The sequence below is a fragment of the Westerdykella ornata genome, assembly GCF_010094085.1.
Source record: "Westerdykella ornata strain CBS 379.55 unplaced genomic scaffold EI97scaffold_12, whole genome shotgun sequence".
Lineage (NCBI taxonomy): Eukaryota > Fungi > Ascomycota > Dothideomycetes > Pleosporales > Sporormiaceae > Westerdykella > Westerdykella ornata.
The window spans coordinates 352,616-373,368 of NW_022986862.1; the positions used below are offsets into that span (position 1 = coordinate 352,616).

The 20,753-nt window shown below is 54.2% G+C and overlaps 9 protein-coding genes across 9 annotated transcripts; 3 read left to right on the forward strand and 6 right to left on the reverse strand.

Annotated features, from left to right (window-relative positions):
- Window positions 1-11: 11 nt before the first annotated feature.
- Window positions 12-4,235, reverse strand: EI97DRAFT_433846 (26S proteasome regulatory complex, non-ATPase subcomplex, Rpn2/Psmd1 subunit). Its single transcript, XM_033798469.1, has 5 exons — window positions 3,821-4,235; window positions 3,592-3,761; window positions 2,952-3,508; window positions 639-2,906; window positions 12-588 (listed from the first exon to the last, which is right to left on the reverse strand). The coding sequence occupies exons 1-5, from the start codon at window positions 3,958-3,960 to the stop codon at window positions 343-345; spliced, it is 3,381 nt and encodes a 1,126-aa protein (XP_033653448.1). The 5' UTR covers window positions 3,961-4,235; the 3' UTR covers window positions 12-342.
- Window positions 4,236-4,401: 166 nt separating this feature from the next.
- EI97DRAFT_433847 (mRNA triphosphatase CET1) lies at window positions 4,402-6,141 on the reverse strand. Its single transcript, XM_033798470.1, has one exon. It carries the CDS (start codon window positions 6,109-6,111, stop codon window positions 4,861-4,863), a length of 1,251 nt encoding a protein of 416 aa, XP_033653449.1. The 5' UTR covers window positions 6,112-6,141; the 3' UTR covers window positions 4,402-4,860.
- Window positions 6,142-6,494: 353 nt separating this feature from the next.
- Window positions 6,495-8,231, reverse strand: EI97DRAFT_378341 (pyruvate kinase; the record flags this gene model as incomplete). Its single annotated transcript, XM_033795657.1, has 4 exons — window positions 6,495-6,828; window positions 6,879-7,712; window positions 7,766-7,887; window positions 7,938-8,231. The coding sequence occupies 4 exons, from the start codon at window positions 8,229-8,231 to the stop codon at window positions 6,495-6,497; spliced, it is 1,584 nt and encodes a 527-aa protein (XP_033653450.1).
- Window positions 8,232-9,248: 1,017 nt separating this feature from the next.
- Window positions 9,249-10,137, forward strand: EI97DRAFT_433849 (DUF1748-domain-containing protein). The gene is made up of 4 exons (XM_033798471.1): window positions 9,249-9,305; window positions 9,358-9,397; window positions 9,447-9,489; window positions 9,652-10,137. Exons 1-4 carry the CDS (start codon window positions 9,300-9,302, stop codon window positions 9,791-9,793), a joined length of 231 nt encoding a protein of 76 aa, XP_033653451.1. The 5' UTR covers window positions 9,249-9,299; the 3' UTR covers window positions 9,794-10,137.
- Window positions 10,138-10,554: 417 nt separating this feature from the next.
- On the forward strand, window positions 10,555-11,240 carry EI97DRAFT_458911 (uncharacterized protein; the record flags this gene model as incomplete). The annotated part of the gene is made up of 3 exons (XM_033800950.1): window positions 10,555-10,626; window positions 10,721-10,928; window positions 11,065-11,240. The coding sequence occupies 3 exons, from the start codon at window positions 10,555-10,557 to the stop codon at window positions 11,238-11,240; spliced, it is 456 nt and encodes a 151-aa protein (XP_033653452.1).
- Window positions 11,241-11,492: 252 nt separating this feature from the next.
- EI97DRAFT_458912 (uncharacterized protein) lies at window positions 11,493-12,250 on the reverse strand (the record flags this gene model as incomplete). The annotated part of the gene is made up of 2 exons (XM_033800951.1): window positions 11,493-11,804; window positions 11,888-12,250. 2 exons carry the CDS (start codon window positions 12,248-12,250, stop codon window positions 11,493-11,495), a joined length of 675 nt encoding a protein of 224 aa, XP_033653453.1.
- Window positions 12,251-13,671: 1,421 nt separating this feature from the next.
- EI97DRAFT_60601 (uncharacterized protein) lies at window positions 13,672-15,204 on the reverse strand. The gene has a single exon (XM_033802956.1). The coding sequence runs from the start codon at window positions 14,931-14,933 to the stop codon at window positions 13,860-13,862; it is 1,074 nt and encodes a 357-aa protein (XP_033653454.1). The 5' UTR covers window positions 14,934-15,204; the 3' UTR covers window positions 13,672-13,859.
- Window positions 15,205-15,475: 271 nt separating this feature from the next.
- On the reverse strand, window positions 15,476-17,264 carry EI97DRAFT_494443 (MFS general substrate transporter; the record flags this gene model as incomplete). The annotated part of the gene is made up of 2 exons (XM_033802390.1): window positions 15,476-16,806; window positions 16,850-17,264. 2 exons carry the CDS (start codon window positions 17,262-17,264, stop codon window positions 15,476-15,478), a joined length of 1,746 nt encoding a protein of 581 aa, XP_033653455.1.
- A 994-nt stretch (window positions 17,265-18,258) lies between these two features.
- On the forward strand, window positions 18,259-20,703 carry EI97DRAFT_60640 (endoglucanase D precursor). The gene is made up of 3 exons (XM_033802957.1): window positions 18,259-18,315; window positions 18,559-19,456; window positions 19,576-20,703. The coding sequence occupies exons 2-3, from the start codon at window positions 18,676-18,678 to the stop codon at window positions 20,583-20,585; spliced, it is 1,791 nt and encodes a 596-aa protein (XP_033653456.1). The 5' UTR covers window positions 18,259-18,315; window positions 18,559-18,675; the 3' UTR covers window positions 20,586-20,703.
- The last annotated feature ends 50 nt before the right edge of the window (window positions 20,704-20,753 follow it).

A 20,753-nucleotide genomic window follows, 5' to 3' on the forward strand; every position in this document is an offset into this window, starting at 1 on the left:
AGCGGAACTTAGTCAGCTTTGGTAGCTCTACAGGACTTCCGCCCAACCACTACGGAGCAGTGGTATACCTGGGTAACTGCATCACAAGAATTCAACCCTCCAATTCTCCGACCGACTTCAACTAAAAGTTACGAGCAATAGGTGTACATACGACCGCAACCGTGCAAGTGTTATGATACATTGCTTCACAAGTCTAAGCGACCTCTTGCCGACCTCCTCCCTCTGCGCCAGGATTGATGCAAAGTTGATTGCTCCTCCCGAGCCAGTCCAGACCAAACGTTGATGATACAATACGCCGAATCATCGTCGACAACCGGAGTACTTCAGCTCGTTGAAGTCATTCTACTCCTCCTCGGCATCCGTTTGGTAGTCGAACTCATCAGGCACCGCAGCCTCGTCGCTGCCTTCGTCCGCAAAATTCTCACTAAGGCGAGCCGCCGCCGCCGCCGGAGTTTGAGGTGCTTCCTCGCCAGATGGGCCTGCTGCCCCTGGTGCTGTCGGGGCAGGAGCTTTCTTGATCTTCAATTCGAGCAGGTTCTTGGGCTCGGATGGCCTTGTGTCAAGGACAACGATTACGCCTCCCGTTGGCTAAATCAAGTTAGAAAAAGGGCACGGTGTTGCTTGGGGCGAGGACTCACCTTCTTGATGGGAACGTATCGCTCTTCCGGGAAACTGATATACTTGACCTGCGCCGGAAGAACTCGTGACATGTTCTCCAAATCATAGCCAACCTTCTCCTTCTCCACCTTCTTCTTCGAAGTCTCCACTGCCGGTGTTCCCTCCTTGCCTTCTTCACCTTCCGCCTTCTCGCCCTTCTTGGGTTCGTCGTCGACCTCCATCTTATCCTCTTCAGAGACCTTCGGGGTAGTAGGTGTCTGATCGACCTCCATGCTCTCTCTCCGCCGTTGCCGTGCCTTCACAGCCTTACGGCGCTTATCTTGAGCTGTTGTTGAGAGAACCGCCGTCTTGACCTTCTCCGGCGCCTCTTCGGTCTTGACCTCCTGCTCGGGCGGGTAGTCAAACATGCTTGGCCTTGTGTTGCTGTGGAATTTGAAGGAAGGAACCTCGAGATCTTGATCCACAGCGATGATCGCCGTGGGCGTGAAGCTGAGCGCCAGGAAATGCGTCAGGGGGAACCAGTACCAGTATTGTGTAAAAACAGCCATGCCAACGATCGCAGCCATGTTGAGGTTACCGGTCTGTGTCTGGAGACCGATAGTGCAGTTCCGACCACCAGCATCAATGATGCCATGAGCGAGAGCGCAGCCAAACTTGGCCATTGCATCTTCGTGGCGGTCGCCAATGACCTTTGTCAGGGTCTTACGGATGTTGACAACCTTGGGATTCATAGCCTCATTCTGCTGCACCATGATCATGGCCAGAGAAATGAGAGCACCCTGTCGTACAAAGTCGGTCGAATCCTTCATCATGGGCTCGAGCAGGTCAATGGCCTCAGGCAGACCGGTGCCTGCACAAGCAATTCCAAGGGCCATGGTTGCGCCGTACCGGACGTGGGGGTTATAAGACTCTGAAAGAAGCTCGACCATCCGAGGTACGCTACCAGGTTTCCTGAAGAGAATGAAGCCCAAACTCATGACAGCTACCCTGCGGACGTCATCACTCACATCGCTGACAGCGACGTGCAACAACTTGCGGACTGCCTTGTTGCTGCCTGTACCGCAGAAAGCAAGGGCAATTGTCATGATGCCTCCGTACCGAAGAGTGGGATCGGCCTCCTCCAGCAACTTGTCGATAAGAACGTCAGCAGCCTCTTGTCTGCCGTACATGATGAGCGCAACACCCATGGCAAGTCCGCGGACAATCTTCTCGTGCTGAGTGTCATGGGCATATTGGATCATATCTTGAATGGCCTTGATGTTACCGGTGCCAAGCATGACCAGACCCATAGACAGACCCACAGCCTCGCCGTTGATGGCTGAATCAGAGTACAAGACGTTCTTGAAAGCTTCGAAAATCTCCTCAGAACCAGTGGCCATGCCTGCAAGACCCAGACCAAGAGCACCACCATGCTGGATAACCTCTTCGGAAGCCCCCTGGAACTGCTTGAGAAGGTAATCAAGCACGTCGGTTCCGTGGTTCGAATAAATCAACCCCAGGGCATAGAGTGATCCTCCTTGCTCATAGTGTGAAGTTGAGGAAACCGAATCCTTGGGCAAGTATGGGTTGAGCAACTTCATTCCCTGAGTGAGGTTCCCTTTGTGAATCACACCCAGTGCTGCAGTCGCCGTGAACTTGGACCAGTTGACCGCTTTGCCGAGCCAGTCCAGATTCTCCCGGAAGAAGGTGTCGTTCGTCGTACCCGCATTCATGAAGCCATTGGCAAAAGTGACCGCGGTATGGAATATGCTATTTCTCGCTTCCAGGCTGTCACGGATCTTGTTGAGAATCTGCTTGTCGGCACGGTTATTCCTGTACAGGAATTCCAGGTTGAGCGTAATGCTCTTTGTGCCTTTAAGGACTTCTCGGACGGAGCTGTAGACCTTGAGCTCCTCCTCAGTCGGCTGTTTGGTACGGGAGACGACGGTGGATGTGCGAGCCTCGTTACTCGTATCCACATCGGACAGCAACCGGTCCGATTCCTTGGGCTCTTCAGAAAGAGGTCTGTGAGATGCATCGCCGTTTGCAGCACTCTGCCCTTCCTTCTTTTCCTCGGTATGCGGTAGCTCTTCCATAACCTTGGCCAGGAATTCCTGGGTGCTGTTTTCGTAGAGGTCGAAGGCAATTTGATAAGCTGTAGCGAGTGACTTGGCATCGCCTTGCTGCACGAGCTGACGGATGAGGCTGGAAGCCATGGAATGCTGATCCAGGTACACCACGCATTTGGCGATGGAGAAATAGTCCGGGTTAGGGATGTCATTGAGCAGATCGAGAATGAGACGAAGAATCTGTATATATTAGCCTGGCCTCCTAATGTGACCGGAGAATCTTACCTCATTCCGTAGACCCCTCTCCTGCACAATGTTCATGCAAATATCAAGGACATACTCCATCAGCTCCTCGCTCCTCGTTGTTGCGCCGGTTGCAGGCTTCTTGCCTTGTTTCTTATCGGTCTGGCTGGCGCGCAGGAAGGTCTCCCGGAGCACATCCAGATTACGAGCTTCGATGGCAATGCCCACAACCTGCTTGAAATCGCCATTCTCGTAACAGCTCTCAAAGATGCGCCGTATGATAGCCTGGAGGTTCTTCTGCACGCTCCGCTGCAGGACCAGAGGTGCGGGATGTGCTCCAGCTACTCCGGCGTTACCGCCACCTGCCACGGCAGGCTCCCACGTGTCTGAGTCCTGTCGTGAGAGGAGAGATTTGGAAGGCAGAGCGGACTGAGAGAAGGGAGTGATCGGTGATGTCAGCCCGGCCGATTTGCTAGCGCCGCCGGTGGTGTTCGTAGGAAATGAGGTCTGCAGTTGCGAAGGGGGTTGGTTGGCCTTGCTGATAGGTGTAGGAGGGTTGTGCATTGCGGAGAGGGCGATGTATGTGTCGAGGCATTTTGCTGTCCAAATATGTTAACTAGAGGTCCAGGGCTTCCATCACGCTCAAGTGGAGAGGGGTTGAGATAAACAAGACCTGACTAACCCAATATCGTCTCCTCGAACTCCCCGTCATTATTGATATCGAAGAGCTTCCCGGCGCCTAATGCAAAGACCATACTCTCGTTATACTCTTGCAGCTGGTAGTAGATCTTTGCCGCCACAAGCGCGGCCAGTTCTCGTTCGGGAAACGACTCATCTTCATACAGAGCCTCACTGATAACAAGTCAGCTCCTGAATTGTCGGAGTTTGCGGGTACCACGGATTTCTCTCACATTTGACTGACTGATCCCGCAACTTCAGGCCATAGGAGATCAATCTCCTCGTTTAACCGGTGCAGCGCAAAGGACTGCAGGGCGGGATCCGGTTCGGAAAGGAAGCCGACGACGCCGGCTGCGGACGTGAGGCCGACCATGGTAAAGAGAGAACTCGGGCGCGAGTTGTGATAAGCGTGACAGACTCTCCTCTCCTAGCAGCGAAGTGTGATTGTGAGTGGAAAAGAGAAGCTGGTGGAAGGGACCGGAGCTGTTTGGGGTGGCACCCGAGCAGGCTTCCTAGCTAGCGTAGACAGTCGCTCTCAATGATCTGGAATGCAATGCGCATGGACTGTTTTCCGGGCTCAAGGAGAGACGAGAAAGCAAGAGGATAGGATGTTGCGTTGATGGAGTTGGCGCCGGGACGCTGTTGATGAGCAGGTGGTTCCGGAGCATGACAACGCGCAGCTCCAGGCCCGAACGCCAAGCCAATGTCTTGGCGCTGTAGAGTGGATGACATCGATTAGGCATCGTCTGCATACGTGCTCTGTGCCGGACCCGTACTATCATGTTTGATAATCAGCCCTGGTTACATTATCGACTACTTCCTTTGCTAGACAAAGTGTCTGACATCTGCTTCAGACTCTACTATTTACCTTGTTGTCATTGATATCAACAGCTGAAGCAAAGCTAGACTTCACAGTGCCATACTCATCTTCTCCCACCAAGGCGAATGTCGGCCTTTCGATTCATTATCGTACAAAATGAATAAAAAGGAATGGGTATCTCCATGTTCCCTCCGTAAAAAGCTCCAACTCCAGCGCACCGGCGCCGCGCGATCTTTCCCGTTGTAATAACCAAACCCATTATGCTTATCCAAGCCTGACCGTGGAAATTAGACCTCTATCATAACCGTGGCCTACTGAAAATCGACCCTCTCTTCCGTATTGCCGCTTTCCCCTCCTCTTCCCCTCCTGCTCCTTCTTCCTCTCCTCAGCCTCCATAACATCCCTCCAATGTGCATAAAAAAAGGTAGCCCCCGACGGCTGCAAGACGACATCCTACGTAGTCATTTCCCTCGACAGTACCCGTAAGTTATTCAGCATCCCCGCAACAAGCGCCTCGTAATCGTTCGGCGGGGGCTCCTGCATATCCATCTTCTCCGTCGTCTTGAGCAGGGTCTTCGCATCCAGTTCCAGCTCGAGCTCGTGGTTCTTGTTTGTCCCCTGGACCACCTGCGTGAGGTCGATTTGGTACGCAGACAGCCAGGAATACGACATGCGGTCCTTTTTACGCTCCGAGGTGGCTATGGTTTGGTCTTTGTCGATGACGGGTTTCAAGGATTCGAGAGGGCCTGGGTACGAGATTTCGACGTTGATGCCGATGCGGTAGTCCCATTCTGTGAGTGGGGAGCTGATTTCGAGGTTCCCGATGCGGCATTTGATGATTTTGCGCAGCACCTGGCCCGTCTTCATGTCGCGTGTCACGCGTATTCTCTGGCGGTGCTGCTGCCGCGCTATGATTTCCCTCACGCCAGGCGCCAGTAAGTCGAAGCCGGCTTGGTCCAGGTCGTAGAACATGTCGACCTCCTTGGTGTGCTTGTAATTGACGTCGGTTCGCGACGGTGTATTTTTCGACTTGCCAACCTGCTCGTTGAGGAACTCATTCATCTTCTTGTGCTGCATAACCGACATGGTGCTCTCGAACTTCGTCCCGGCCGCAACATCTTGCCGAATCACGCACTCCGTCTCGTTGACCGAAACAAGTCGCCGGCCGGTACTCAAGTCGATGATCTGACCCCAACGCGCTTCAATCTCAATCTCCGCTCCGGGCGACTGCTCTACCGCTGTCCGAAGCGCGCGATCCTCGACGACGTGGTTCCAGATGAAGTCGCACGTTCGGCGCACCATCTCATCGTACACGTACGGATCGTCCGTTATGGGGCGCTGCCATCCTGTGAGCTCTCGTGCGGTCGGCCCAACAGCAGGTCGCGCGACGTGAGGCGGACGACCGTTGGCGTAAGAAGGTACTGGCGGAGGTGGAGCGCGTGCGACGGGTGTTTGAAGTGGACGAGGTTGACGCGATTCGGTGTGCCCATTGATCGGCAGGTCGACTTGTTCATGTTCAAGCACAGCCCATATAGGTTTTGGGTCGTGTCGCTTCCGCTTCCGCGTAGGCTTTGTGGATATTTGCGGAGATGGGAGTTTTGCGACGGAGATGGCGGGACTGGCGGCCGCTATGGATGGAGGGTTCGAAGAGGTGCGCCGCGGTTGCACAACCGACGAGTCGGCTAGGATAGAAGTGAGATCCATAGGTGCAGTAGCTATTGTCTTTTCATGAGATAGGCATGCGGTCTTAGGTTTCGTGAGGGATCTGGCGGCAGCCTTGGCATCTGTAAATCATGGCTGACTAACACAAATGTCCAATTGCATGTCGAAGGTACCTAGGTATGGTTCGCTTTCTTTGTCTTGGTGAAAGAGAATTCAAAGGTCAAAGGTGAAAGAGTCATCTATCTGATGTATGCATCATATGAATCTCATTAGTCTACTACGACTCGTCGTAACCGTGACTGGATTTGCGCCCGATACGCCTCGCCTCAATCTATCCGGGCCCCCCAAGGGACGACCATCCTCCCATGCGCGGTTACCAGCCTGATGGGAGGAGGCTTCACCGCATTGGGTTCTCGCAACCCCACCTAAGAGTCCTCTTCCAGACCAAGATCCTCCGTGGCGAGCACAATGCGCATGGTGTTGGTGTTGCCCATGCCGCCTCTCCAGCCCTGGACGCAGACGACCACGTCTCCCTTGCTGAGGACACCCAACTTGATGGCATTCATGATTCCCCACTTCAAACGGCGGTCGACGTCCTCCTGCCAGGGAACACTCTTGAAGTCCGGCTTGGGCTCGGGGAAATAGAAGGGATACACGCCGCGGTAGAGATGGGAGTAGCGTGCAGCCCTCGCGTTACGCGTAACCATGATGATGGGGCAGACGGGCCTGTACTTGGAGACGAGACGCGCAGTCGTACCGCTTGTAACGATTAGCTTGAGAGCGACAATGTGGGAAAGACGGGGTATTACCTGGTGGTCAGGACAAGAATTGCTCCGGCATTCTGCTCCAAGCTCGCGCTCACGGCAGCCATGGCGCAGGTCTCTGTCGTAGGACACGGGATAGGGGCAGCCCTTCTCAGCTCGTCGAAGGCGCTAATGTAGGGGATAGCCGTCTCGGCGAGCAGACATGTCTCGTGCATAATGGTGACAGCCTCAACCGGGTAGTTGCCCTTTGCCGTCTCGCCGGACAACATGACACAGTCGGCACCATCCAGGACAGCGTTGCCAACATCGCTGATTTCTGCACGGGTCGGGCGGGGATTGTAAGTCATGGACTCCAACATCTGGGTAGCGCAGATGGCGGGTTTCCCGGCGATGTTGCACTTTGTAATCATCATCTTCTGCGCGATGAAGACCTGGCTGGGAGGAATCTCGATACCGAGATCGCCACGTGCAACCATGACACCGTCGGTCTCCTTGAGAATGTCGTCAAAGTTGTTGACACCCTGCTGATTCTCAATCTTGGCAATGATTTGGATATCCTTGCCCTCCTCGCCGAGAACCTCTCGGATGGCAACGATGTCGCTCCCTTGGCGGATGAAGGAGGCAAAGATCATGTCGACGCCGTTCTTCACGCCGAAGCGGATGTCGGCCTTGTCCTTCTCGGACAGCGGGGGGAGGTCCACGTCGGTCTTGGGGAGGTTGACGCCCTTCTTAGAGGAGATTTTGCCGTTGTTGTTGCACCTGCACTTCAACGTCTTGTCGTCGACGACTTCGAGCACCTCGAAGGAAAGGACGCCGTCGTCGACGTAGATGGTGCGGCCGGGGGTGATGACCTTGGTGATGTTCTTGTAGTCGACATACCTGGTGAATCAAGTCAATGCCGAACTCGGTGAATATTTTGGGAAGTCGCATACATGTTCTTGTTGTCGCTCTTGGTCGCATATGCATCATCGGTGGTGATGTTAATGATATCGCCAGCGCTGATGGGAATGTCGGCGTCGTCGACGGTGTTGCCTGTGCGGATCTCGGGGCCTTTCTACTCTACTGTAAGCCTCTCGCGCTTGAGGGAAAGCATTGAAGCCGTACGGTGTCCAGGGCGATGGCCAACGGCCTGCCGGGCTGGGTAGCCTCTGCCTTCCGTGCATTGTCAATGACAGACTGGTGGTATTCGTAGGAGCCGTGGGAGAAGTTCATGCGGACGACATTGAGGCCGGCGCGGCGCAGAGCATTGATCTTCTCGGGGGAGTTTGTCTTGGGCCCAATGGTACCAATGATGGAGGTGCGGCGGTACTCCTTGGCGGGGGTATGGTCGGTCTTGAGCTGCGAGAGCCACTCGATGCGGGTGCGGCCAGCATTGAGATGATTGAGAGACTGGATCATGGCCATATTGCTGTAGCTTGAGGTGCGCCTACGACGCTTGTTGCTCTGGGTGGTGTTGTGTTGTCGAGGTAATTGAGGAATGGAGGGGCTGTGAAGGACGCCTCTGGAGATTTTTCTTGAGGCGCGCTTTCGGCGAAACGCTAGAACGGGATCAGCTACTGCTGCTCTGGGGGCCAGGGGGTCTATGATAATAATTGGGGCATGGCTAGAGGAACTCACATTATTCGCGGTCCGCCTGCGCCGAAGAGTGTGATTGAGACGGGGAAAGGCTGGAGAGCGGAAACCGTGTTGCTAGGAAGGTCTGAATAGGTGGTTGTTGGGATTACGTGGGGCAGCCGACTGCGGCGCTGGACCTTGCCCTGCGCAACGTGAACCTGAAGCGTGCGGATGTCACGGAAATCGATTGGAGGGGAACCGTGAAGGGAATTCCAAACTGCAGGCCGTCGCTCAAGACCTATAGGGTATTTATACTGGGTGAAACTTCCCAAGAGAAACAGCGAGCTGTATCATCAGCCTTCTGTGCTTGCTTCTGCCAACCCCACGGTTGGTTACATCACACGGTGGGCGATGCGCGCAGATAAGCATGATTATCCATTTCGTTTGAAAAGTTTCACATCGCGGGCGCGGGCTTTTAGCTTGTACTTTGTACTGCGTATTTGCTAAACATTTCGTTCCCTTGCGCGGACGGTGAGGGCGTGTCGTCTCCGCGTTCGGCGGCAGAAGCGAAGCTGGACGGCATGGTAGAGTAAATAAGACGTTTCTGGTCGGGATTGGGGTTATGCCAAAAGGTAGAGCCCATCAAGTCAGAAAGGCGAGGCGCGTGTCTACATATATACGAGCTCCCGTAGATCCGGTTCCTCCGAGGATGAAGATAGCCATCCGACCGCGTCCCGTCGGCTTCTCTCTCCCACCCTTCACGTGCCGACACGCATCGAGGGTCTATGCTGACTCAGGCTGTCTCGGCATTCCCGACCTCCATCCAGCACCCAACATCAACCACCTTGAAGCAAACAAAGCCCATATTCCAAGCCTACCCCCACTCTCCAGCTGTAGACGGAATCGCAGACCATGGTTGTATGTATACCGAGGACCTCACCCTGCCACACAAAGCTCATTCTCCCCCCAGCTCGGCAGACTCACCCACTATGCCTTTGACGCCGTATTGAGTACGTCCTTCTGTGCCCTCTATTCCGCGCTCGACTCTGACAGCCGCAGTCTCCGCCTTCCTAGCAGGCATCCGCCGCTCCACGGGCCTTACGTGAGTTCCCTCCAACTCCGCACTGCGCATGTCACCTTGAACACGTACGACTGCACTTAAACTCAACAACGATACCCTCCCCGCCTATGGACACCGCCCGCACACGTCTTCCTCCTAGAAGTCCAAGCTAACATGCTCCCGCTCCCCTCGCGGGACGGCCAGACCCAGTATCAAAGCAGATACCTTCAAAGACCAACCCACCATCCAAAAGGCCATCGAGAACTATCTCTGGGTCGGCGAGTGGTCCATGGACATGGGCGTCGCCGTCTTCTCCAATTCCCCGTGGTTCGAGCGCAAGCGCTGAGACAGCGAGACCGGCAACAATACAGGATAGCGAGGAATCGTTGGATAGGATATAGGACATCCGAGGAGGGTCATCATGACGGAGGGATATCGCTGAACGTGTCTTGAGCGCACGTTCCAGTTTTCTACAGGCTTATGACTTGGGATAGCCGCGAGCACAGGCGCCGGCGTTCAGGAGTCTGGCTTCAGCAGCATGGTTGCGTTGTTTAGGGAGATATCGTGCGGATTGACTTTAGAGCGTCGGAGGAATGTTGTCAGACTAGCAAGACGGGAAATGCCGTGTCGGGAGAAATCACGTCGTGGACGAGGACAGCTGCCTGTTCGTGAAATACCAATGTTTACTCATCACTCCCGCAGTCTATGCCACATCCGCATCCGTCTACCCATAACCTCTCTTCTGCAACCAATCACGAACGAGCGGAACAGAACTGTAAACAGTACTCCTTGCGATTTCACTGCCCCTTCGCCGAATTCGTATGAAGAAACTCTGCGAAAAACATCCAAGTCATCCCGTCGACCAATTGCTTCGATATCCTCCTTACACTTCCCACGACGCTATCCCCCATTCAGCGCCTACACCTTGCTCATTCTGCTTTAGCGCGCCGGACATGCAACGACCATCTTACTGCGAGCTCAACAGTACTACTCGTATGCAGGCAGTACAAATACAGACGCAGAGCTCCCATTGCAAAAACTACATTTTAACCTTGCTCCCCTCCATTCTGGATTTTAGAAACTGAAAACTGAAAAAGCAAAAGGAAAATGACACCCAACCTCTCCCTCTACGCCATCCCAGCATACTGGCTACTAGCGCTGTATCCGCATGCTTATGCCGTACGTCTTGTTCCCCCTCTGCTATCATGTTCAATGCCATTTAACTAGCTATTCCTCTCTCCATCTTCATTGGAATCCCCTAACAAAACCCCAGATCACCCTCGTCAAACGCGCCAACAACAACAAATGGAACAACGCCAACCCCCGCGGCACCTCCACAACCAACACCTACCAGAAATGCGTCCCGGAAGCCACCTTCGCCCGCTTCGAGCGCGCCGAGGCGGCACACAAGAACCTCATGGAGAATGCGCCGTTCGTCGTTGGCGCCGTGGCGGTGGGGAATTGGGCGGGTTTGGGGAGTGGTGAGTTTCTTGGTTTTCTGCTGTCTCGATCTGCTTGGGTTGTTGGGGACGTGACTCGACTCCGGAGATGGAGTTGGAATGCTGTTTTTCTGCAGGTGTGTTTTTTATGATGGATTTGCTGACTTGGTATATATAGGAACGTTGAACACAGTCCTCGGAACGTATCTAGCCCTCCGGGTCCTGTACGTGGCATTCTACATCAACGTCACGAGCAACAAGTACTCGTACCTCCGCACGCTGGTATGGACTGCCTCGACAACGCTTCTTATGGGATTGTTCGTCAAAGCGGGTAACAAGATCGCTTTTGCCTAGAACATTTGTCTTCTCAGCGTCGTCGACACTGCCATCCCTTCCTGCCCATCTTGCCACCCTTCACAGAATTTTCAAATGCATCGTTAATTACTGCCGTTATCCGGTTTCATTGCTTCGTTATGCATTCACATGCATTCCCTTCTCCATGCTCGTCCACTGTACGATCCTGACATTCTTGCCTTTCCGCCCCTTTGCACTTCCGTGCTATCCGCGATATACATCCCTACCCACCACCGTCACCCCCTCACCACCCTAATCCCCCCCATCCGAGTACACCAACCGCTCATCCCCAGGCACAATCCCATCCGAACCCCCCATCCCCGGCGCCGCCAACCCATATACCAGATCATCATACCCAGCCATGACATGCAGGCCCGCCGCGACATCAACAAACCTTACGATATCCTTCTGCGTCGGCTCATCCCTGAGCACGCCGTTCATGAACTTCTGAAAGTCGTCCATGTCCGGGGCGTACAGCTCTGCGATACCATCATACGGTGCAGGCTGCAAGCCTTGGGCGAAGAGGGGCGCGAGGAGGGTTTTGTCGGGTGCGGTTTGGTGGAACTGTTGGGGTGGGTTAGTAAGATAGGCAGTGGTTGATTGGGGAGGTGGAGGAGGAGTTAAGAGTCCGGGATATGGGAACGAACCTGGTTGTACCTCGAGATGTGGATCCCAAAGTCCCTCGCCGCGACCGTGAGTTCGGCATGCACGGTGCTCCAGTGCAGGTGGAAGTAGTCCTCCGAGATGTCCGGTCGGCGCTTGAAGAGGATGATGACGCGCACGTGGGCCTGCTTGTTGAAGCACTGCTCCGAGGCGGGGTTGGGGGGCGCGAGTTCCTTGAAGGCGTAGGTCCGGTTGTAGAGGTATGTCTCTTGGTCCGGGGTCAAGGAGATGGGCTTGTTTAAGTTGCAGATCGGGGAGGAGTAGTCGTGGTTCTTGGGCGCGGCGAGGGCGGAGGTGAGGGGGAGTGCCCCGGTTAGGAGGAGAGAGGTGAGGGTGGAGAGACGCATTGTGTTGATACGAATGCGGTTGAGGTAGGAATCAGAGAGGAGACTTGACTTGATAGTAGGGAAGGGTTGGTTGGGTTGGAGGTGGAGGAGAGAAGAGTCGGGGGGACGGTGAGGGTGAGGGGGTTCTTATGTGAGCAGGTTGTGGAACGTACTGCGGTGGGCTCTACTAGCCAGTAGGGTCACTTGTTTACGTGTACGAAAAGTGAAAGTTGCGGCCTTTCACCAGTGTGGTGCCAAGATTCGCAACTGTTGTCGTCAGTGCCTTGGGTTGGGTTGGGTCCTTGCACTTTCACAGTTCGGAGGAATCCCTGCAATTGACTGTGACACTGCAATACTAGGATATTGTTATGAAAGAAATTTTTGGATAAGAGGCTTTGGGTTGAAGTTGAGATATCCAGAGTGCTCCTCACTGAATCGTCCAGCAAACCAACCCATTACTCGACGCCCAAAGCCACGCCACAAAGTAATGGTGCATCCGATGAAAGGAACAGTGTTGAATGAAAGAACTGAAGGAACACCAGGACCATAACGATACTCCCCGCAACGGTGAAGTTAGACCTATAGAGGTTTACATATCCGGGGTGATGTTGGTGGTTCTGCCCTAGACATGCATGGCACTGCGTGGCTGAGGCACAGCACCAAAGCTGATATTGGAGGGCTCGAATCCCATGTATGTCTACCCCACTGCTTTGAACAGAGCGAAGTTGGTTCGAGGAAGGGGAGAACTAGAACCCTGGAACAGTTAAACGCGCCATTTGCACGGAGTACTGCTCTTGTTCCTAGGCACATTGACAACGCGGGATTCTATATTAATTCAAAGATTACAACGCCTAAACCAAAGGACGATGAAGAAAGGCCCCGAGAATATCAGAAGTAGTGCTCTACGGTTTCTATAAACGTCGAAGAACGCTACGGACTGCTCTAGGATACTCAATCCTCATGGGAAGACCGGCATTGCCACTACATAAACATTTTACTTCCAGTCGACATCACACCTCTATTTTCTTCACTCTCGTCTGGTACTATCATCTTCTATCCTATCTGCACACATAGAAATGTTACCTCTTATCTTGCTTAACTCCCCTGACACTCACCAGGTGTTCAACCGCATAGAAATAGAATGTGCTGACAAGATCGCGAGACTAAGTCATAATCGAATTGCGGGAACCGAAGAAGTAGAACAAGACCCATAAAAAAACCATAGTTCGCGTACCGCCTTACGGAATCTAGATCCTGACTTACAGCCCGAATAATTCTAGACGGTTGAATTCACATATATGAACTGGAATAGTGAGACATGTTAGAAGTTCGAAGTCCGGAGACCAGAAGCACCAAGAACTTCGGAAATAACAGGTGCAAGTATCCCTTTAGTTTAGGACGAATAACCACAACGGACGGATCGCTCCCTAAAACATTCACCACCGTGGACGCAATGAGCAATACTTCGAATTGTGATCAAACAATCGATTTAATGTGGGCTACTCGATGACTCCGTCGCACTGAGTAGATCCGCCTCGCCTCCCCATATTCCGCAATTCAGCATGATCACCCAGCACCATTGCAAAGGTCAAACGCGACATCCATCCTCTCCACCCCACCCGCTACCTTCTCACTCAGACTCATCGCACGAGCCCTTCCCACCTGCACTCCGCCTCAACGTCCTCCCAATCTCTTGCACCGAGTCCGCCTCCCGCACAAACGCCTTCTTCATCAGCGCCGCCTCCCACTCGGGCGTCGGATCCCCATACCTCTCCCTCCACGCCTGCTCCCTCTCCCTCTCCCTATTTTCCGCCTCCTTCACCATCCGTTCTTTCTTCCTCTGCTGCCTAAGTTCCCTCCTCTTCTCCCGCTGCTCCCACTCCCAAGCCTCCTTCTCCCTCCTCAACAATGACCGATACTTCTCCTCCAACCACGCCGTAATCATACTAGGCGCCCACCCACCTACCCACGCCAGTCCCGGCATCCTCTCCTCCCCCTCTTTCGCCGCATTCAATGAAGTATACAAATCCTCGATCAGCTGGCCCGCATCGCCCTCCGTAATCTGCTCCCGCATCAACTTCTGCACAATCTCCTCATGCAGCGAGTCCACGCGTGCGCGACGCACGGCTTCATCTAAAGCTTTGGCAAGGCAAGGGTCATTGAGAACGTGCCAGAAGTATTGGAGTTGGGCGCAGGTCTCGACGACGGTGGGACCGGAAGGAAAGATGGGCGTCGCGGGGAGTGTAAAGCCATTTGCGACACGCACAGAGAGCATTTCGTGGAGATCCTGGAGCTTGGCAAGGAGGGCGTAGTACACGTCTTCGAAGTCTTGGAGTGGACGGTCTTCTGGGGTGAGAGAAGTTGTGCGGTTTGGCATTGACGAAAGTGTTTGCGTGTTTTGCGTCCATGTGAGAGTTTGCGATGATGCCTGTGATTCAAGCCCTGGAGAGAGAACCTTCGTGGGGCTGGGAGGAAGTTTGCCGTCGAGCAGGCGGTCGTAGAGCGTGCTTAACGAGATGGTAAAGGGTTTCGGAATTGGCGCATTCCAGAGAGTGGTTTTGGCTTCCATATTGAGGAGTTCGTTGCACACGAGCAGTATGACCCTTCTGACCGACTCCGCTGGAAGAGTAGCAGTGGTGGCATCCACTATCGCTTGAGATGCTGCAGGACGAATTGCCAGTAGCGACGACGCCCAGGTAGCCATGATTGCGTTCTTGCGGAGTGAGGTAACGTGCGTTGCAAAGACTGAGCGGATTGTACGGGAAGTTGTAGAGACGTAAGGTGGGAAGCGTTGGATAGAAGAGGCGAAGAAGTTCTGCAAGCCGCGGAGGAGACATGACCGGGCGTCCGAGACGAACAATAGCACAATAGAACAATAAGAGTCCTGCCGTAATGGCGAAATTGGGGATGGTGATGGTGGAGACTGTCATGTCTTTCACTCACCGCTACAATCGAGCCATTAGGACAGACAGTAAAGGGGGGACGAAATAGTCCATCCCCCGAGCTGGCAATAAGTGTTCGCTCGTAGCATCTTATAGCTAATCTCTGCTGCCTGGTAAGTTCATGCAATTCAGGCGGTGAGTGCAAGTCGGAGAGATTGATGCTCGCCATATGCATGCAGACGCAACGCCAAGACTCACCATGCAGGATTACGATGACATCTCTCCTCTGCTGCTATATCCGAATCCATTGACGGCTCTGAAATGGCCTCCCTTTCCCAGATTTCATATGTTGAATCTCTCAGTATCACGATGCCATACCCTGCCGCCGCCGCCCCTGAATAGCTTCCTCAACGCCCAGCACCACGCAAACAACAAGGAGCAGAGCATTGAAGGAGGCCATCATAAAGAACGGAGAGCCAGGTCCAGTTGAATCAAATAGAGCACCTCCTGCCTTCGTTAGAAGAAGTATACCCGCTCCGCCAAACAGGCTGTAGGTGCCGGCAATGGTGCCTTTCAAATGGTCTAGGCTCTTCGGCTCAGCAGAGCTCTCTGTTGAGTGCAGAGGATTTGTCAACAGCGGTGCTTCTTCTTCCACGCTAGGCGTCGCAGCCGGTGTCGACCCTGCTGATACATGCGTGGTGTTGTCGTGATATTCCTCTGCGCGGTGGTCCTCCGAGGGTGTTGAGTCATCTTCTCCACCTCCATCGTTATGGATGCCTCGAGCAAGAAGTCCTAGGGAACACACAATCGCGCCAATCTGGCTGAATCCAAGGAGAGCGACAACCAAAAACACTGCACCAGAGCCATCGTGGCTCCGAGGGTCAGGACTGGGTAGTGCTCCAAACGCACAGTAGCCTACAACACCGGCCAATGCGGCAGATAACAATGGGATGTTGAACCTCGGGTATCGTGCAGAGAGAAAACCAAAAAACGGAGCCATAATAAGTGCTACAAGCTGACTAACTCCGGTCAACGCGGCAGCGAGCTTATATGCGCGTGCGCAGTGCTTGATGTCGAGAGGATCGTCTGGGTTGACTGAACACTCTCCAGTCCGGAGAAAGTACGTATTGGTAAAAAGCGGAATATAAAGCGACACCGCTACAGAGGAGGCACGGGCAACAAATCCGCCCAGATACCCCAGGCCGACATTACGCGACTTGAAGCCAAGCTTGATGCTCTCCCAGAATTGAAGAGGCAGCGATAGCATCTTCTCTCTGCCGTTGAGAATGGTATCCTCCTTTGGCGGACTAGGGTGCCAGATATGTTTCAGTGCTTTCCCCTCTTCCCCAGGTAGTCTTCGGAGGCCGAAAAACAACCCGCCGGCAACCAAGAGAGCAATGGCTCCAACAACGTAGAATGCATCGGCAATTGCTGTTCCGGGACTGCGACCAGCCTTCTGAAACTGTGTAGGCAGAGGAAGGAAGACGAGAAGTGCCACTAGGGCACCGCATCCTGTGAACATGCCGACAAGTCCTGCCAGGTGTGAAGCTGAAGCACCAGAATCGCGCTCTAAGGGATGATCCGTGGGCACCGAGTTTGACTGGAAGCGAGCTGGGGTGATTGTCAGTTCTGAAGATATCGAGGGTGTCATAGTATGTGACGTTCCATAAGCACGGCGGGGAGTTCGAGGATCGTCTATGGGCTTGCGGAACGTCATAGCGGGTAGAATCGCGGTCACCATGGTTGCGCTGCGTTAGTGTCAGTGCGGTATTGAAGCCCGGAACGACAACTGACGTGGCCGTTGCACCTAGACTGAAGAACAGTCTCGCAAGAAGCAGCTGCGGATATACATTCTTTGCCTGGACGAAGACCCAAAGACTTATGCCCACGATAGTGTAACCTAGTACCGCAACAGCTCTTACTCCAACGCGGTCGCTCAACAGACCCCATGCCGGACAGGCCACCAGCGCGACAAGCTCATCCGCAAAACCCAGCGTCCCGACCGCATTCCCAACGTTGTGCCTCTGTCCAATTCGTTGCGTGATAACAAAGCTGATGGCGGAGTTCAGGAACACGAGGAAGGAGATGGAGAATAGAGCTACGCCGAACAGATATGCGGCGATCTGTGTGCGAGAGGCTGTGAAGCCGAGCATGGTTGAGGGGACTGCAGCACGCTGCACATAGAGAATACAAAATGTATCAACGGCGCGCAAGCATATGAAGCGTATGTGTCGATGCTGTGTGTTCTGGTGGAGCTTCGGATGAACACTTGGAATGCGGACGCCCGAACCCAGCCACACTTTCTCGTCACAGCCACAACCGCACATGACATCACTATTAATATTCACCTCCTGCTTTGCGCCGTTGAACCAGAATGTATGTGGCCCGTAAGTACAGAAGAGTGTTGATATCTATTGACAAAGTGGATGATGCTGAATATAATCATTAGGACTCATCCTCCAAGGCATTGCTCATTAGTTCGCAATGCGAACCCATCTTCACATGTGCCCATCGATCAGTTACATCCTCTTCGTGGACCCTTCAAGCACTCCACGAAGAGATACCTGAGCCTGGTCTCCTCATGACTCTCTCTACGAAGACCCTCAACCGATATCGATATGTGCTCCACCAGTCCTCTCCAGCTTTGGCCTGACCAGCCTGCTCCCACTTGTACATCTTTGCATACACTATGTCGGGCCGCGCTAAGGATGCCAAATCGGAGATCGCCCTCACTCGTAGGAGTTAATCGAGGGCAGAAAATCGTGTAGGAACGCTTGATGAACTCAATTACGCTAGTCACGGCTCCCCCTGACAATTCCAAGGTTTGAAAGCAGAAAGCGGCTCGGAGATTTGGCTTAGAGGACGAGTTTGGCCTAAATCTAGACTATAGAGGTAGCCTTCGGACGGGACTCCAAAGGTCATCACTTGTTGCATATTTCGATGGCCCGGCGAACGTTGCAACTCGCAGGGGCGGAACCCATCATTCTACTCAGTTCGGCAGCATTATTAGACTCGTTCTTTTGCGGTTTGCGGCTCTGATCTCTCACTCAACCCACATGCTTCGTTCTAACAGAGGTTTACCAGGCATCACGATACTCGGCGGAAAAATTGCGGAATTACCAACCTGGCTACAAGTTCGAGTTCATCTGGATCGGAGGCCCGCGCGGACCTCCATATGAATATATCCGGGGTAGATATATTGCAGCGACCGAGGCTCTACGACACCGCCAATCACCGGAGAAGAATTAAGCTCCATACTGCGCGGCTCCCTACAGTATCCCGTTGGAAAGAATGCCTTTCAGAGCGGACGACCGTTAAGGCGCAGCCGCACTCCATGCTAACGTTGAGGGACTATGCGGCTTTGGGAGCGGAGGCAATATACGATGGACAAGGTACCGCGCAAACAGTATTCTGGAAGCCTGGAAATAGGACCTCTGGGATTTGGAGCCGAACGGGAGTAGTTTGCATTGTAGGGGGACGAAGTGATATATTCCTGGGCCCACGCACATCTCGAGCATTATTGAATCTGTCGAAGCAACGCCTCGCTCGCGACACCGAACCACCATGGCTCCGCGGCATAGAAAAAGACTCCTCCTGGGAGCCGTAGCGACAGCACTCCACGGCGTCGTCTCCGCACAAAATGGCAATGCCACCAGCGCCGGCGTAAAATGTCCGGGCGAATTCAAGCCCCTCTCCGCCTCGGACTTTGTCGAAAACATGAACCCAGGCTGGAATCTCGGCAACACGCTCGACGCCGTGCAGGACGAAGGCGACTGGAACAACCCCAAAGTCGCGCCCAGGACCTTCGACGACGCCCAAGCCGCCGGCTTCAATGGCATCAGACTGCCCGTGACGTGGGCGTACCATTTCGAGACGCAGGCGCCGGACTGGACGGTCGATCCCGCGTGGCTGCAGCGCGTCTCCGATGTCGTCGACATGATCACTCAGCGCGGCTTTCACACCATTGTCAACGTCCACCATGATAGTTGGATCTGGGCGGACGTTACGGTCCCCGACGCCAACATCACGGCCATCGAGGACAAGTTTTACAAGCTCTGGTACCAGATTGGCGTCAAGCTGGCGTGCAAGCCTTCGACCGTGGCGTTTGAGCCTATCAATGAGCCGCCGGGGACGACGCCCGAGCATGGCGCGCAGCAGAATCGGATGAACGAGATTTTCCTGAAAGCGATCAATGATGCCGGGGGCTGGAATGGGCAGAGGGTGGTTACGCTGGCGGGGAGTGGCATGGATAGCGTCAAGACGAGTTTGTGGTTCAAGGCGCCGGCGGAGCTGGGGACGAGGTGGAAGAATCCGTGGGCGTTGCAGTTTCATTATTATTCGCCTTGTAAGTCGATGTCATCGTCATCTTTTTCATGTCTGTCGTGTTCGAAGACACAGATCCCCTTTTCCACTTCACCATTGCACAATAGAAAAAATATCGATTAACTAACAATCCACCCACAGACGACTTCATCTTCTCCGCCTGGGGCAAAACCACCTGGGGCTCCGCCCTCGACCAATCCTCCCTAACCACGGACCTAACCCTCATCCGCGCAAACTTCACCACCGTCCCCCTCCTCATTGGCGAATGGGCCGCCAGCCCCGTCGCCACCGAACCCGCCGCCCGCTGGACCTACTTCGACTTCTTCCTCCGCACCGCCCGGTCACTCAACATGAGCACCGTCCTCTGGGACAACGGCGCCGACTTCCTCAACCGCGCCACGCACGACTGGCGCGACGCCGTGGCTCTCGACATCCTGCGCAACACCGTCAACGGAGTGGGACGCCGGAGAAACGCACTCCCCCTAGCGACCACGGATCCCGCGGCCACGAACCAGACGAGCTCCGCGTACCTGTACCATCGGCGTCGCGACGGCAATGGCGTGGGGCCTGTTACCTTGCCGTTCCATTTCAACGGCAATTCCCTCGTCTCGATTGCATATCAAGACTTCACATTGAAACGGGGGAATGACTACACCCTCGACCCGGCCGCCGAGACCATAACCTTCGAAAACGCATTCCTCTCGTCGTTTTTCTGGAATAACCCCATCGGATCCCTGGGCAACGTGACGTTGCACTTCTCCGGAGGCGCGCACTTGGAAGTCAATATCCTCGCGTGGGATACACCTACCCTGCTCCTTCCCAATAATAGTACCTCCATCGCGCTGCCTAAAACGGGCGATCTGGCAGACGTGCACATCCCGCTTCGCTGGGCGGGCCAGAATCGTCCTGCTACTGTGAAAGCGACGCGCGCGGATGGGAAGTTCCTCGTGGACGATTGGACGCAGTGGTTGGGCCCGCTGCAGCAGGGGAGGATGACGTATAGCGGGCAGTGGGATTGGGATGCCGAGGGTGTCATTTTGAAAAAGGCCGTTGTCGAGGAGGTGAGGAGGGCGGGTGTCGAGACGACGTTTAGGATTGAGTTTTATCCGCGCGTCGAGGGGAATTGGGTCGAGGTGAGTGTGGTGTCGTAGAAAGAGGAGAGGGGAGGGGAGAATAAGCGACGGACTTCGAGTTGTATATATTCGGAGAGTTACAGTTCTCTGGTAACATATCTTCGTAGTATATATTCGAGAATAGACGTCTTGCTGAATATCCTCGACTTTCAAGACTTTGCACTCCGATTGCGTCATGGGGGCAAC